This window comes from Scatophagus argus, chromosome 8 (assembly GCF_020382885.2).
Source record: "Scatophagus argus isolate fScaArg1 chromosome 8, fScaArg1.pri, whole genome shotgun sequence".
In the NCBI taxonomy this organism is placed as follows: domain Eukaryota; kingdom Metazoa; phylum Chordata; class Actinopteri; family Scatophagidae; genus Scatophagus; species Scatophagus argus.
The window spans coordinates 18,192,820-18,210,682 of record NC_058500.1 but is presented as its reverse complement, the minus strand read 5'-3'; the positions used below and the strand labels follow the sequence as shown (position 1 = coordinate 18,210,682).

The window sequence follows — 17,863 nt, the reverse complement described above, 5'->3', positions numbered from 1 at the left end:
TAATATTAAAGCATGGCCCAGTTCCACATTCAGGTTTTGTTTTCTTGCTCTGTTTCTGTCTCTCTGGTAGCTTCTCCTGCCAAGTGGGCACAGCTTTAACCGGTGCCAGGTTAGAGATGCAGAACGGACACGGTCCACGCACACACATACACACACAGGTTTCACTGTGATACTTCCGCTGGGTTATATTAAGGGATATCGCTGAACAAGCCTCACAGTGAGGTGCACACACACACAACCAGTCATAGTTTCCCATAAGCGATGTCTGTTATTCAGTGGAAAATTTATTCCACAACAGCAAAGCCGACTGTAGGCAGGTACATTGGTGTTTGCTGTGATTTTTTTTCCATTTCCTGAATAACCACAAGCAAAAAAAACAAAAACAAAAAAACATGCCATTTGGCAGATGCTTCTCGCCTTACTCTACCTTAAGGGTCAGTTTCAATTCAAAAAGCCACACTAGGAAACCAACAAGGTGTGTTTGAGTCCAGTTTTTGTGAAATCTGTTTGGCATGATATTTAAAGGTCCAGTATGGGCAGAGATGGAATATAATAATCATACATTCGTTTTCACCAGTGTATAATCACCTGAACTAAATCTGTTGTGTTGAGGGAGCAGGTCCTCTTACACACCACTGTCACTTGCATCAACAAGTTTCCACAGTAGTGTGGAATGGACAAACCAAACACTGTATTTGAAACGGCCACCATAGGACAGGATGAAACACAGGGTGTTCAGAAATAGAAGGAATAAAATCTCTATCATCTAAAGCTTTATTTGCTTCACAGGGTCTAACTCCCACACCTGTATACACTGACGCTCTCTCACCCACACTGATTATTCAGTTGAACTGATCATGGGTCAGAGGTGTACTACAGCAGCTTGGTGCACCATTTGATCGTGTTTTTGGTTGGAGTTGTTGGAGCTGTTCTTCTTCCTTGCTGATTTGATGAGACAGAGAACATCTGTCTCTGTCTGTGACTATTTCCACTCACTGTTTACTGACATAGAGGAGTACAAATCATAGTTATACCTTTTCAACATCTGGCTACAATGTGTCTCAAACCACCACTGAAGGTGACTGTTTGTGGATATTAGGTCCTCCAAAACTGAACTTCACATGTTGTTAATATAGATAGTAAAATCCTACAGTCTTAGCTATCATCAGGACCAATAAAAATGCACAGATAGTAAAAACTACAAATGTCAAACTAGTTTGTCCATAAAGATTCAGCACTGGGCTTCTATTTGATGTTGCTGCACTCTCCATTATTGCTGTCACAGAGAGGCCTACTATGACTGCAAATAAAATAAAACAGATAAAAACCCACTACTAAGAAAAGAAGAAGGAGAAGTAGATAGGAAGTGACGGTGGTCTGCTGCTGTTGTTGTTGTTCTTTATTTATTTATTTATATTTAGGTTTAGATTTTGTTGTGTCTGCAGCTTTTGAGGTATTCCTGGAAATTGGAAAAGAAAGTAATCACTTCTACGAATTGTCACCCATGCATAATATCCTGAAACAACACACTCAACAACTAGACAAGAGTAAACAATGCACAGAGAGAAGGCTATGAGTAAGTTCTGTGGAGACAGGAAAAATAAGAGACACTGAAAGGAGACAGAAGGAACAAGAAATGCTCTTGTTATTTATGTTTGTGAGTGTCTTCTGTTCCTGATTTTGAACCACTTTACATGCATGTTTGTTTCTGTGTTTGCATGTACAGTAACAGTCCCCTGGTGGCCCGGATAATGCCGTTGCCATCACAGTCACTCCCAGCAGACCTCTCCGCCTTGATGTTCCAACACGCCCAGAGAGCTTCACACATGGAAACATGCTGGCCGCCATTTCAGTTTATACACACCCAAACACACATTATAGATACAATGACCTTCACTGCGGATGACCTGGTTTCTATGGCGACTGTCTTGTTCCCCTGTCAAGGTGTGAAAACTATTAACAGCCCTGAGTGAGACGAGTGGAAGGAGGGGATAAAGGTGTCGGAAAGGAATGACAGGAAGAAAAATAAAAGGAAGCAGGATAGCATCGAAAAAGGTGTGAAGGAGTGAGGCTGAGGAGGACAGAGGGGAATAGAAAAATGTCAAGTGGAAAGGAGATTTTTAAAAGAAGAAGAAGGAAGTGTGCTTTTGTGTGCCTAATTGGAAAGACCAGGACAGTAACACAGACAGGGTTAGAGGTGTTATTCCTACTGGGGCCACTCATAGTCAGAAGAAGTCTGGTAAAGATGAACATGTCCTACAAAATAGTGTCACGACTGGCTGCGTTGGTGATTCCCTCAGTAACTGATACAACTGGATAGTCTACTATTCAATCCATTAGCAGGTCATGAAGTCTTGATTTCCTATTCTAATAATGCACAATAGATTTGTTTTACACCAGATGTTTTGTTAATCACTTAGTGTGGTTTACCATATGGGTGTGCCAAATGTCCCGTCCTGCCACCCTGCTAGTCATATACAGTACATGAATTTGTCATTACATGACACAACAGACCTGAAATAAAGAACAGATTAAAAAAAACAATAACATTATAAGGAATTAATCACTTTTAACTAACTAAATGATTCTTTTCACTGTGCTGTCCTCTCTTGGTGCAGAACAATGACATACGGGTGCAGTGAGGAAGTGAGTCCTCAGAATAAATGTGGTTAATGCTCTTTAAAAGCAAATGTGAGTCCATAGCGACTGTATGTTGTAGGGTTAGGGTTAGGGTTGTGCATCTCCACTGAGCTGTCAGTGCAACTGGAGGTTTTCAAATAGGATTTCTGCAGCTTGGTGGAGGTTTATTCTGCCAATGCTGGAGTTTTTGATTCCCCATTCACTCACAGACGGCCATGCATGGCAGACTGTTTCCACTATACCACAAGGAGAGGAGAGACAGACTGAAGACGAGCAGATGGAGAAATGAGAGGCAGACAGAAAGGAGGGAGGTGAATAAAAGGCAGAGGGTGTTAGAGAAGAGAGCAGGAAGGAAGTAATGCAGACCAAAAATGCCAAGAATGAGGGAAGATGAGAGAGACGGAGACAGAGTGATGGACAGAAAGAAAAATGTCTCTGCTCTGTAGTTGTTGTGAAGAAAGGAAAATGGATGTTTCCAACCCAGCTCGGAAAATGCTTTACCAACATCTCAGCAAAGTTGAAAGGTGGTGAGACGTGATTACTTTCATCACTTAAAATGAAACTTAATTGCATGTCAGGATTCAGGCAATCGCTTTAAATTCTCACTGGCAACGACAACCACATTAATGACTAATATAAATTATTTGCGACTGCTTTTTTTTTTTTTTTTTGGTCCTGTCATATGATTTAACCTAAGCCAGTGTTTCTGCTTCTCAATTAGGATTACTGTTATTGGTAGGAAGAGTTTGCCGGTAGGAAGAGTTTGCCAGTAATAATGTGCAGTGGTACAGACTGGCTCACTTTTTTTTAAACTTACATTCAGCTTGATTTCAGTTGGGGGAGATCTTCTGAAGCCATTTGGCTAGCTTTGTTTATTATGATGAGCATACTTTGGTCTGTTTCTGTTGTAGCATACAAAGAAAGTTTTGATTAAATTTTAAAAAAGAATCATCCTACCTTGGTCGTACATATATAATACCAGTATATTATACAGAGCATGTTACGTGAAGATACGTTTGCTCTGAAACACTGCATGAAGACTGTTGTTTGAGCAGCAGTAGGTGCTCAAACAACAGAAGAAACGGGAGAGACAATGAAGCAGTGATGAGCAGACACCAGCTACTATATTTAACTTAATTCTAGGTGTCTTCTGAATTATAATCATTATCCCCTGTCAGCACTGATGAAAATATGTCCTCTCATTTAGGTCAGCGCGGTCGTGTCCGTCATTACAGATAAAAATTGTTTCTTGCTTTTATTAGCGGCTGGTTCCATTTCTCTGGGTGGGAAACTGCCATTATGGTGATAAGTATATTATGTCATCAGTGAGTAAGTAGTAATTACCAAGGTGTCATTCCTGTAACCTGTGTCATTAGCATTATTATTATTATTATTATTGTTTTTATCGGCAGCAGGAGTGCTATCAGGAACAGGGCTGCCAGCACTGGAGCCACACACACAATATGCACTCATCACATCATGTATTTTATGCTCCAGCTAAAATTTCATCTATTTACATGGTACTACTATGTAGTGAATGCACCGAATTACTTACAGACATTATATTATGGTTGAGTAACAGAAAATTATTTTCCCCCAGGCCATGCTGTCACTAATGTCCATTCAAAGGGAATGTGAGTACAACAGGAATACAACATTAAAAGACATTCTTAAGACCAAGCACACTAACTATAAACTATACCACAAAATTGCCATCACAGGGAAAGAGAAACAACAACAGACAAGCTCTCAAATCTAAGACTTTCTCTGATGGTGAATATTTTAACTGTATGGGTTGGATTCACTAGATAACAAAGATCAGTATGAAAAGTTCCAGTTTGCTATAATTAAGCTCCCATTTTGTGGTAATTCACTTACTTTGTCCAAGTCAGTATGGCCCTCTGAAAAAAATAAATGTTACCCACCCCTGTTACAGTCTTTATTCTTGTATCAGTATTTTCTGGTTTTCTAATATTTGTTTCTGCTAACACGTTACTTTTGGTTTGTCAGAATTGTATCTTTCAGTGCTCTCAGGGGGAAATCTGTGTGTGGTGTGTGTGTGCGTGCGTGTGCATGTGCAGAAATAGCAAGTTCTGCTATTAATAATAACGCTGCCTTTTGTTGTATCTGCGTGTGACAGAGAGAACTGCAAATGTGAGGTTTAATTGGCCATGATGAACAACAGCTCAAAAGTGAAACTGACTGGAATGTTCTCCACATCAGGCATCAGCAGAGGTGATAACATGTGCTGATGTCCTCACTGTAAATCTGTCTTTATCTTTGTACCTGTCTATCACCTCTGGTTTTTTAAACCTTGTTTTAACACTTTCTTCCTTGCTGTAATTGTCTCACTTTTTCTTACACTGTAACACCTTTTTTCTCTTTCTTCCTTTCTCATTCACATGTAGTTTGAGAAGCCAAAGCTGCCAAACAGCCCAGACTGCTCACCCAAAAGCCTGGGTCAATTAGACAAACCTGGCAATAATACATAGCAATCACAGGGTGACATTCATTATCTGATCTACATCTCTCAGAAATTACGCTGAATAATTTGAAACAAAAAAGATATTTTGAAAAAATGCTGCATTACATTTTTATCAGCTTCATGAGGAAACATTTTCAATATGTCTGCAAAGAAAGATTATAGTTGAGGTATAAAAAATGACCCTGTCCTGAGGGAAAAACAAGAAAATCATTTGTTTCCAAAGGCCCAACAACAATATTTTTTCATTTATATTACAAGTGACAAAGCATTCTAGCAGCTGCTAGAATCAGGATATTATCATGGAGTGACAAAGTCTGACAAGAGAGAAGTCAGGTTCAGACCAACTTTTTGTTAAAGCCATTTCGACGTAATAATAAAAAAATATATATATTTCTGCGCCTAAACCTAAGCGAAGTTTCGCCACAAGGGAGTAAGATCAGTAAGATGTCATTAGTGGTGTCAGTCAGATAATGTTTCTCATCATTGCTCTGGACAGCATGGATCAGTGATGTATTCTGTTGTTCAATTTGTGGGACTTGTGGAAAAAGCAGTTGTGGATATTGAGCGTGTGCCTCATTTCCTCAGCTGATTGCACCACAAACAGGTAGGGATGGATGGATGGAGAGACGGCGGGAAGGAGGAGGTGCAGTAGAAAGGTGGATCAATGCATGGGTAGGTTTGCTACCTCGGTCACCCCCTCACCTTGCTGTTCTTTCTCTGCTTCAACATGTTGTCGGGATCAGGGGAGGGATCTGGAAGTCCTGACTGTGAGTCAATCCATCCACAAGTGGATGATCCAAACTCATTCTTTTTGGAGAAGGTAACATTCACCTTCTGTTTTGTTGTTGGAAGCATGTCAGATATAAAACCTTTTGTTTCAATTACTTACATTTTTCCTTCAGATTAAATAATAAACTAAATACCAGTGATCAAGCCAAACCATTATTTTGGTTTTTATGTTAAAGATCTATGAAAATAAAATGTTAATATAATGATGTTTTGACTTTCTGATGGATGTTCCCTTAACTGTACATTCTGTAAATACTTGAGTCACTTACAAATTAAATGACTGTACTGTCATGATGATAATTGAAAAGCAATAAGTAAAGAACTTACAAGATCAGAAATTCTGTGTAAGTAGTAATAAACAGTTACTTGTTTCGATAATGTTTCAAAATGGTGCATTGCTTACAGTGTTCATCTGCAGTCACGGGAGAACACTTTGTTTTTGTGTGTTACTGTCTTCTGTACACAATGAAGTAACACACACTCACATGAATAGTGCGTGACAGGCAGGTGCTAAGATTTGAGAGGAGGGAACAGAAAAGCACAATATGCAGATTTCACCGGAAACTAATTAATCAAGTGCACACATACACACACTCCCATTTCTATTAGCAGCTCTATGTGCACGCTGAGTCTAAAATTAGTACGCAGTCTGTTGAACAACAAACAGGCTACAGAGAGGAAGATGTGCTGCCAAAAGGCTTACATGACAAATGGCTGAGAGTTGGAGAGACGGATGCAGGTAGTCGAGATGTGTTAACAACAGTGTCTATTTTTCTTTTGCTTTTATCATTTTGTTTGTTTTGTTCACTGGCATTAAACATTAAACTAAAAAAAAAAAAAAACTCCAGTCAGGGCAGCTGTGGCTCATCTGTCTTCATCTGCAAAGACTTGCATTAAGTCCTGAGTCCTGCAATGCAATCAGCCTAGTAAACAAAAGTACGATGATGCCAAGAAACTGACAGCTTATCAAAGCACGTCACTTGAGTCAGTATCACCAAGAACCTACTGGTGAAACCAAACTCCAAAGTCCTCTTGCATCGTGCAAGTCCAAGTTCGCACAATTACAGGTGCAGGCAATATCTCTATATCACTATGAAACACATAACAAATGATGTTTCACTTCCAGCTACGGATTGGAGCAGAGCATAGAACTATAGAATGTTTGTTTCCAACATAACACTGAAAGATTTTAGCTACACGTTAGATTGCTATGTGGTGTCATGTCTTTGGGATAAATAAAGTCAATAGGGGTATTAAATAAGCAAAATGTAACATTACTGCTAACAACCAATTTAAATCCAAACTCTTCATAATCTACCCTACTTGTTCTGAGTAGTTGTTAGCAAGAAGCTGTTGCAACCAGTAGCATAAATTACATGGTCTACCAGCAGTTGCTTTCTTATTTGTCATCATTGGACTCAAGGAACCAATGGAGCCAATGGATCCGCAGGACTCGTGACACTTACAAGTGCTATGGTGCTATGGATCTGGCTCTTTTTGGCACTGTGAGTTTTGCACACTCACTCGGCTCAGTCGGTTACAGCCTGATCCAACTGAGCCAGATCAGCTATGTTCCCGACCAAGCAGGAAGTTATCCAAAAACCTATCTCTGTCAGCTCCCCAAGTCCCCAGATGAGGAATAAGGTAGGAACCACTGCTAGTGCATGTAATTTATGCTGGGGTAGACTATAAGGAGATTATGAATGACACAATTTATAATTTTGTATTTATTTGGGTTGTTAGCAGCAAGTGCAGCTAAGGACTCAACAGATCAGGGTTAATGAAAAGGAGGATTCAGGAAACTGAGCCGCGTGAATTAACTGAGTGACTCAGGACGTATACATTTCTAATTTGCAGTTTGAAACCTCGCACAGGAAGTGATGTGTTTAAAGTTCGTGGCAGTAGAAAATATTGCTTTTGTGGAATAAACTGTGTGATTAAATTGTTTGCTTTGTATTTTCACATGTGTTTTGATTTATTGAACCCATCGGTTCATCTCTCCTATGAGCCTCGTTAGTTGTTGGTTTGTGGTCATAAGCCAGAGTTAAAAGTTTCCATTTCCAGTGGACCACCCACTCAAGGTACTTTGGATAAACGCCTCCACAAAATTGCGCGCATTACATTCCTCTAACTAATGGCTTATAGAGTTACTTTTCTAAGCATATTTGCATCAAGGATCACACGTCTGCATGGTACTCTGTGTTTGGCTAAACTGAAGCAAAAAACTGTGTGATCAATACATCATTTGCATGACCACAGGCTACTAATGTATTTTCCATCTCTGAGACTGACTGAATCACAGTTGACATAAACTGTAATTTAGTCAACAACAATCAACACATTGACAGAGGAAAAGCAGTGCATAATTTTGCTAGTTTTGGACTGCACTTTACAAAGGTCTCGTCGACAATATTTAACATTTGAGACCTTAAAACTTTTAGTTAAATGAAAATTTTACAGAAACACGTTTTTTATTTCTGTTTCATAAAGTAAGACATTGTAAAGAGACTAGTATTGGTATCATATTGACATAGTCAAATTCATCAAACAAACTCAAAGCTTCCAAATGTCCCTGCAGAATCCTTTGGGTGGTGTTATAGACAAAGCACCCGTGTTTTTACACAGTGATCCATTCCATCACTTTTATTATTATTATCAATGCTCCAAACTGAGTGAACTGACCCTGAAAAACATTGCAAGTCATGATTGGAGCTAATTAAATTTTCAAAATGCTAAGCAGAGGTGCTTAATTGTTTCCTTGCCTAGGATCATTACCTTGAAAGACAGGCCAATTCTTTGCTAAAGCAAGAAATGACTTACAGAACAATTTCAAACCAATTTCAATTGATTGGTTTAACTCTGAAAATTAATTTCTTTCTCTGAGCTGCTCTGGAGACAGCAATAGTCTCATGTTCAATCCTGGCTGTAGAAGTTGAATATAATGTTTTAATGTTACATAAATATAACATTGAGATGAAGTAAAGAAAAAGGTAAGAGAGGGAAAGGCTAAATATACAGCATGAATCTATAGCATGTTGACCTACTGAATGCCTCTGCATAAAAAAGGAAGATATTACCGTATATTTATTCATAATGGAGCAAAGGATCAGTTTCTGCCAATGAGATTATTATTTCAGTCTCCAGAGTTGATCTGCCACTTAGAACTCAGTAAAGCTCTGCAAATGAGGAAAGCTGAGCAGTTGGTTGCTGGTTCAAACTCGAGCTGTCACTGTGTGACTAGTGGGTGGTATTACTGAACAGCTGTAGTGCACAAAACATTTAAAGGCCACAGTTAATTGCTTAAATTGTTTTCTCAGTTCCAGATCATCTGGAAAAGGTGACAACTTGCAGCACTTCCACACAACATTTTCATGCCCAGCATTCAGCTATAAGCCACCACATTTATGTTTTTTCAGCATCTTTCTCAGGTGTACTTTTTCAGAGATTGAATAACTCATACAAATGAGTTGCAGATACATGGCGTGTGGGTGTTTGAATATCCCTCATCCATATTCATAAGTGCTGCAACACTCAGGGTTTATCCTTTTAAGGCGCTAAACTGACAATGGCAGCATAGATCACACACAAAAACATGAAATGAAAAGGTGTTCAGCTGGTTCATTCCAACGTGCTGTTTATCCATTTTGGAGAGAAAAATGCTACCAGTAATTTTGCTGTTAACATTTCTAAAGCACAAATCACTGTAGTATCAAGAACAGAAGTTTTCTCAATTTTTTAACTGCTAATGTGCCTTATAATAGCAATGGAAATGATCTCAGACAGTGAACACTATAGAAAAACACTTTAGAATCAAATTAGTGATCTCGACCTAAAGGCAACATACACTGGCCACTACTGTGCAAGTCTACATCCATGCTAGCAGTTGTGTGAATCTGTGCTTACTGTAGGCACAGCCATGCTCTAAATGCTAACACTGGCATACCACAGTCACACAGTTGGTACAATGTTTATACCATAATCACCTTCTTCAACTGATGATGGTGCTAGAAGAAAAGCAAAGGGACCACAAAAGTTATTACAAATTGTTTGATGGGGAACATGAATGTCTATGCTAAGTTATATGGAATCCACCTCTGCTGGAGGAGCTCAAGAAAACTTCATGGGATAACAAAGACGGTAGGATTCATCCTCCTCGCCGCATTAATATTGAACCAGATTTCACTGCAGTCCATTCAACAGCTGATATATTTCTGACTGATATTGCCATCAAGAGATGTGTATAGCTCAGTGATCTGATTTTTGCTGAAAGCTTTACATTTTAGGAGGATCAAATGTTTCAGTGTTTCAAATGTTTAAAGACTCAAATTTGTTAATTTGCAGAAATGTTTTTAACATGATTAACATGATTTTAACATGATTTGACTATAAGCAATTTAACTAGACTGATAAGTTGGACTGAGTTCTGACTGAGCTTTTGGTCAAACAAATAAAGTAAAAATAAAATGAAAAGCCAATCTTTTCTTTTCTTCTTAATTGTATGTTTAAGTGCTAGGCACATTCTGTAAATCAAATGACTCCTCATTAAGTCATGTAGAAAGTCATTTTCCTAAACACTCTAAATCAGATCCTTCTATTTGGCCTCATAATTGTTGCCCGTCTCTTGGTTCCATCTTTTAAACGTTATCTGATGCAAAAGGTGTCAGAATGTAACAAGATATGGATACTGGCCACGCTTATTAGATTACCAGGAAAGAGAGTACATTGATTAAGTGTGATAATGACAGAGGAAGATGAGTTGAGTTAAGTTAAGTATTAATCTGCAATTCTAGCAGGACAGTCGACTCTCAGCACACTGCTGTCAAAGAAAAATTCTGTGCTTTTGAAATAAAGGTTCAAGTTACAAAATGGCTCATAGTTCTTTTTATCTTATGTTCCTCCAATCAAGTGAACATCACTTACACATAAGGAAGGCATGACGGGACTTTGTGCAGCTTTGTGCTTGTCATAATGAAACATGTGAGACCTGTTAATGTAAAATAATCTCTTTGGCTTGCCTGGCTAAGCCAGCTAAATGTTATCTGATGCAAAAGGAATCAGAGCATAGTACAACAGATATGGAGCCTGGTGCTGCTTATTAGATTACCAGGACACACAGAACATTGATTAGCTGTGATAATAATGGATAATGTTCAGTTTAAGTATTAATCCATAATTGCAGACACAACAAAGCTGGATCCTTTCAGGGTTTTTTGCTCGCAAATATTTGCTGTATGAAAGAAGTGTGCCATATATTGCTAAGTTTTAAAAATTAAGTTAATATTTATGTTTATTTTAAAACATCTCAAGGAACATACATCCTGTATGTGCATTCCCATGACACTACTACTGAAAATCCATTGGTAGATATTCTAAAAATGAAACAAAATCCCAATTATAAGATTAGAAGGATTGAGTAAATCTTGATTAGCAAAGACAATAATTTGAACAGTGAAAAACAGTGAAAATTAATGAGAATATGGAGCTAATTCATAATTCATGAGACCACAAACAATAACAGGACCAGTGCATTAAGCTGTACAAGATGAAGGAGTAGGAGATAAAATATAGCAGAGCTTTGTGTGCAAAGCACATTTGAATGTGTTCCCAATTTGTAGGGTAACTTTTGTTTTATTCCTCCTTTAAAGGTGGTGGTTGGATGTGATGCTGCTGTGTTGCATTTCGTGTTGTGTTTTCCATTTTGCCCAACAGGAAATCCCTGTGGGTTCCTTCAATTAATTAACATCACAATTTATTGCACAGGGTTCTTGCATGAATTATGTTGAGCTAAGGGGGGGTAAGTATATGTTGTGTGTGGGTGTGTACAAATCGTATCTGCACTTGTGTGTGTAATATTAAGTGCAGCCCAAATCCCTAAGTCAGAGGCTTATCAACTCCTCACTCCTTCCACTTCATTAGCATTATCCACACACACACACACACACACACACACACACACACACACACACACACACACACACACACGTGCACAGACAGAACACAAGCCCGTGTACAAGCCTGTCTACCTGAGCAGAGATCAAAGTTTGGTCTTAAAGATGATCCCACATGAGCCAGACAGAAGCGGCTGTACTGTAAATACAGCAAGTGAATTTAAATCACAACCACAACCAATCACAACCAATAAAACATCCATGACATGCTGTGACTAAGACTTATGTAAAAAAAACTTACTGCTGACTGTTTTCAGGACACTGACAATACGCTTGTTGGGTGATAATGGCACAAAGACCAAAATCAGTTACTAACATTGCATAAAGTATACGAAGAGGCAATCTACATTATGTGGAAGTAGTACAGTAAATAAAAATTAAAAGCACTTAAACCATAGTCTGGGTGAATCCTCAATTCTGATTGGCTGCAGGGGGTCAGTGAATTCCTGATAATGGACAAGTGCTACGTAGAAAAACTGTCTGTTCACTGTTCTAAATTAATGAGCTGCTTGCGGACATCTCAACAGTAGAAGTAAATTACATTAATGAAAATCTGAGTATGAACACTGATTAAAGTCCTTCAGTCTGTCATCGTCACCACACCAGCTGCCAGGAGCTTACAATACCCCTCTGAACTTATTTTGTAGGCTATCACATAAATAATCATCTTACATCCCTTTCACCGTTCAACCCGCTACTTCAAGCTACAGCCGACAGTACACATTTGTTTGTGAAAATCTTGAGATTGGTTTGGGGATAGAAACATTGATAGCTAGATTGTCTTGTTCTATCAAATTAACACGTTAAAAAATTAATCTCGTTCCAATGCCATTTGACCCATTCCAGCCACAGTGGCTTTGAAACAAGATGGCGGCAGACAAGAACATGTTGCTAAACATTCCTTGCTGTTTCTGCAGTAAGGAATTTTCATACCATCGAAGTACTTCAAACCTGAAATATCACCTAAATGTAAAGCATTTCAAAACAAACCCGGAGGCCCGAGTTAGCATGGCCCCTGATGCTAGCACTGGCAGGCAGCCTCATCAAGCCACACTAGACCAGGCATTCAGTGGCAGTCAACCTGACTAAGTAACTCCCTTGCAAAGTGGATTGCAATGGACTGCAGCCCAGTTACGGTGGTAGAGGACACGGGGTGGCAGAGGCACAGAAGGAAATGTGAATATGGACAGTGAAAAAAATGTTCTGATTCTGAAATAAGGAGACAATGAACTTTTAAGGCTCTGCCAGTTATTCATTGATTCCCCTATCTGCAAAAAATCCATTTGAATGGAAATATTTTCAAATATTTTCACAGCAAAAATTGATGAATGCAGAAAAATGCAAAATTTCTTTTCATTTTACATATCTTTTTGTTTACCTTTATGAATCTCATATTGATCTGTCAATTCTTTGTTCACATAGGAAGCAAGGTAATTTGTGAAATATGGTGAAATATGAAATATGGTGTACAGCTAATGATAATTTACAACCTGCAGATTTATTAAGATTGATAATATTATGTTATTGACAACACATTATTATTATTAAGAAAATGTATGAATCTGCAAACATATCAGTAACCAATTCCAGTACAGTATTTAAGTGATATTATTAAAGGAATTAGTCATTTGCTATTTCTCAGCAGTGGATACTAATTTGTGAGCATGGAGCATCAGGATGAATGATGTACCAGGTACACATGAATGGTTCTGGTGCCAAGGTTCTCCTCCACAAAAGCAAATGAAAAATGAAACACAACAGCACAAACTCAGTTGTTTAATCCAGCAGAGTGTTTATCGTGCTGTTTGGCATGATATGCCCCTGGACCTGGCATCAGTGGGAATCAATGGCTGCCAGCATGGCTAATATATCAGACGTAGCCTCGTGCCTCTGGACCTTGCATGGTTGTGTTTTCCGTCTGAAGTCTTTCCTGTCTGCCCAGGGAGGCTGAGATTTGATATTTGTCTTCAATTGCTGACACCCGGCTGATAGTTTGAACCTGTCACCAAAGGCAAGAGTCAACCTCTTCTCAATCAAAGAGAGCCTCTTAACCTCCTCCCTCCTCTTCTCCCCTCCATTAATCTCTGACTAACTTTGCAGTCGCATAAGACTGTCTTTCTCAACCTCTCAGGGAATGTTTCCTCCATCTCTCTCTGGATTCCAAAAACTGTAGCATGTGACTTCCTGTGTTCACGTCACACCTGAGCACAGTGAACTAAAACACACATACACAGAGGCACTGGCACAGCCCTTACTGTCACTGTCTATCGCAAACACACACAGATCTGCAGTAAAAACACAACACACATTGCTTTCATGCTTAATTCTCTCATTTGGTCATTCATGCACTAAATTACTACTCTTTGATTAACATATATAAGTATTCACGTTTAAATCTTGGTGGTGTTATTTTTTTTCTGATTTTCACCAAAATAAATAAATAAGTAACAGTAACGGGAAGATTTTGATAAGCAAGATATTTTTCAAAAATTTCATTTTCTCTTCCTCTCTCTCGCTCTTCTTCTCTCTCGCTCTCTCTCTCTCTCCCTGACCTCATTTATCCCCCTCACCTGAAACCATCCCTCTCAAACTTTTTCAATCACTTTCTCCACCCTAACTCTTCATTTGTTCACTTCTGTTCAGTCTTGTTCAAGTCAAAGGTGTATCACTGGCACAAAAACATAAAGTAGCTACTGCCAAAATAAAAGCTTTTCTCTCCTTCCTTGCTGACTCCAGCAACAAACCAGACAAATTCGTTATGCTGTCTGTTTTTATATATGTCCTTTTGTTTCTCATCCAAAACTGAAACATTAATCAACAATGACTTTTGTCCGCCTTTTGTCCGGATTAAATTGTATTCATACCCAAATGCTTAATTCCTTACTATGAATCAGCAGTATTTGCTTATTGATTCCATTTACACAGCCAGAAAACTACAGCAGTCTTTCCTTGTTGCACAAAATAATGAGGTAAAATGATGCGGGAAAAAACCAAAAACCCTGTAAAACCATGTTGTACATACACACACTGACAAATCCACTCAGACATCTTGTGAAAACTGACCCACCTCAGTGAGGTGCGGGTTGGGGTTGAATCCGCACTGGTTACAGACGGTGGCCTTACACTGGGTGCAGGTGTTATAGTTGGGTACAGCCGGTGGGTTGGACAGCTCTGTGGTGGTGCACACTGGGCACAATTTGCTGCTTGGCATCGGTGCAATCTGCGGCAGTGAGTAGGGTGAGGTGGGTGTCACGGCACGGTCAGGAGACACCGAGGGAGACCGGCCTGTCCTGGAGCCACCTGAACTGCTGAAGTCAACCTGGAGGTTTCGACGCGAGGCGTGTTGACCAGGACTTTGACCTCCATGGCCTCCCAAGCTGGACCCAGGCGGACCATGACCCATCCCATGACCAGACCCTGGACTCTGGCCCATGCCTGGCCCCTGGCTGGACTGCATATGTCGGGGGGAAACTGGACTCTCGTGAGTGGCCAGGCGGTAGGGTTCGCCAGCTCTGGACCCTATTCCTCCAGCAGTGCCCATGCCTGCTCCTATTCCACCTCCTCCCATTCCTCCCATCCCTCCTCCTCCTATGCCTCCCATACCACCTCCTCCCATTCCTCCCATCCCTCCTCCTCCTATGCCTCCCATACCACCTCCTCCCATTCCTCCCATCCCTCCTCCTCCTATGCCTCCCATGCCACCTCCTCCCATTCCTCCCATCCCTCCTCCTATGCCTCCCATGCCACCTCCTCCCATTCCTCCCATACCACCTCCTCCTATTCCTCCCATTCCTCCTTGTTGCATGCCTGGCTTGGGACTACCCATCGGACCCATAGGACCCCTGAAAAAGAGGGACAAAGTAAGAGAAAACAGGTTAACATCAATTAGAATACAAGTTGCTTGCAAATTCTACAAAAGGACTTCAACAATTACAGTTACAAAGACAGGGCAGATTTCATCTAGCTATCACTCTGGCACAATGGGAATTAAATGAACTTTATTCACTCCTTATTCACAGAAAACAACCCTGAAACTGCATGACTGTGGACTGTTTCTGTTGTAGAAAGTAGTTCAGATTAGCAGTTCTGAGATGTGATCTGCTGAAGCCCTCCACTGAGCAACATTTGTTGTTATGTCTTAGTAATCTCAACAAGGCATGGCAGATCTGTCAAGTTTAGAATTGCTCCACATGCTGTTCAAGCATTAATTGTAGTAAAGCAAAATGCCATATATAAAGAGTATATAAAAATATTTGGTGCTCTAACAAAAGCTACAAATGTTATCATGCTCATTCAGCTAGCTTACAGCAACTGTAACTTCCAAGAACAGAGATGTTTCATGCTACATTATTTTGTGGGGTTACAAGTTATTTTCTTTTTAAAAGATCACAAAACTAGCACAATCACTATGTATTATTTGTGTGGGAGCCTGGGTGCATATTAGAGTGTAAGTTAATGTTAGCTTGTGTCTCTGTCCTGCGGCACTAACTTCTTCTAGAATGCAATACAAGGATAACGCCGTTTCTTTATTTCCATGTTTTCTACGCGGTCGACTGGTGAGGAAGAAGACTTTTTGACTGGGACAGGTAGCTTTAGTTTGTCTTTCAATACATCATGTATGAAGCCATAACTGCACATCAAAGACCTTTTCAAGTTATTTTTAAAGTTGAATATCTATTTTGTTTTTGTTAATTGAATTTTATGTAGGAAATTTGTTGCAGAATGCAATTATTTTTTATACAGTCTATACAGTATTGGCACCCCAGTACGTGATGGAAAAATATCTTATTTTATTTAATGGATTATTAAATGAATAAGCACTGTAGGAGAATTCAGTCTGTTAATTGTCACTGTATTCAGACAAATTCAATTATCTTCTCACTGCCAGAGACACAGCAGCAGAAACAACATTAAAAAAACAGCAAAATAATTACGCATTCATTCATCTGGAGCTGCTGAAAGCCACAAAAGGACCTCTGAACATCCGCAGGCAGCAACAAATGAAAGTGAAACATAACTGCTGCAAGACCGAGAATGCATGCACACACATTCGCGTTTCAACCGTGTGTCAAAGGCGTCATGCACTCATACACCTCAGGCAGAAAATAACATGCACGCACCTAGACAAAATTAATTCAACACACACCTTAGGCATGAGACACAAACACACACCTGAGGGTAAGCAAATCGGCACAAAACTCTGCCTGAAGACACTTTTAAATTATTAAAAGAAGAACATGTAAACAGTTCTGAAATATTCTTCAAAGCTGTTTCCCTTTTCTTTGTACGTGTGGTGATAGAAAGTCAGCATGAGCGACTCTTCTCAATAATGTGACAAACACGAGTGTGAGTGTGTGCTGTGTTGTGGCAGTTTTGTTGTAAAAATGAGAACATATGAAACCTGTTGAAGTTAATACACAACATTCTTCTGCTGGTAATATTTTAAATCTTAATTTTGAGAGTTATGTATGTTGAGATTATTTCTGCAAGTATTTAATGCATTACAGTGTCTTACTTTCTGCTCAGAATTCAAACATTTCATTAATTCCACAGTTTCTTTTCCCCAAAGCAACAGCTGAAACTATTTTATTTTCAATCTGCAGGCCCACATGAAACCCACTCAGTAATATATGCATCAAATACACACCTAAATCTTTTCCTGTGATCGAGAGTTAACATTGTAACCTCTGCACAGGAAGAGCTTTTGGCCCTGTTGCCCAGCTACCTGCGCCTCTGAAACATAAACTAACATTTAAAGACTTCTTTTGTATGCTGTTTTTATGTTTGAAAGAAAAAGAAGAGAGTAAACCTCATTGTTCTCGCACCTCGTTTTTCAAGGCAGTGTTTGTTATAGTTTTTACATTCCTTGTTTCACTTTTAACTTACTGGAGTCTTCTACTGTAGGTCCCACAAATTTATTTATTGTACTAGTGTCTTACGTTATCATATCTCATGTATAGTATCGTGTATTGACACTCCTTTACTCCAAAATGGGATAGGA

At 39.3% G+C, this 17,863-nt stretch overlaps 1 protein-coding gene across 2 annotated transcripts in view; it reads right to left on the bottom strand.

Moving 5' to 3' along the window:
• bsna (bassoon presynaptic cytomatrix protein a) overlaps positions 1-15,409 on the bottom strand; it is a 113,943-nt gene extending 98,534 nt beyond the window's left edge. For both annotated transcript variants that reach the window (XM_046396890.1, XM_046396889.1), the window contains exon 1: positions 14,930-15,409. In XM_046396890.1, coding sequence (XP_046252846.1) covers positions 14,930-15,403 — 474 coding nt within the window. In that variant the 5' untranslated portion in view covers positions 15,404-15,409. The remainder of the gene's footprint in view (positions 1-14,929) is intronic.
• Positions 15,410-17,863: the final 2,454 nt, after the last annotated feature.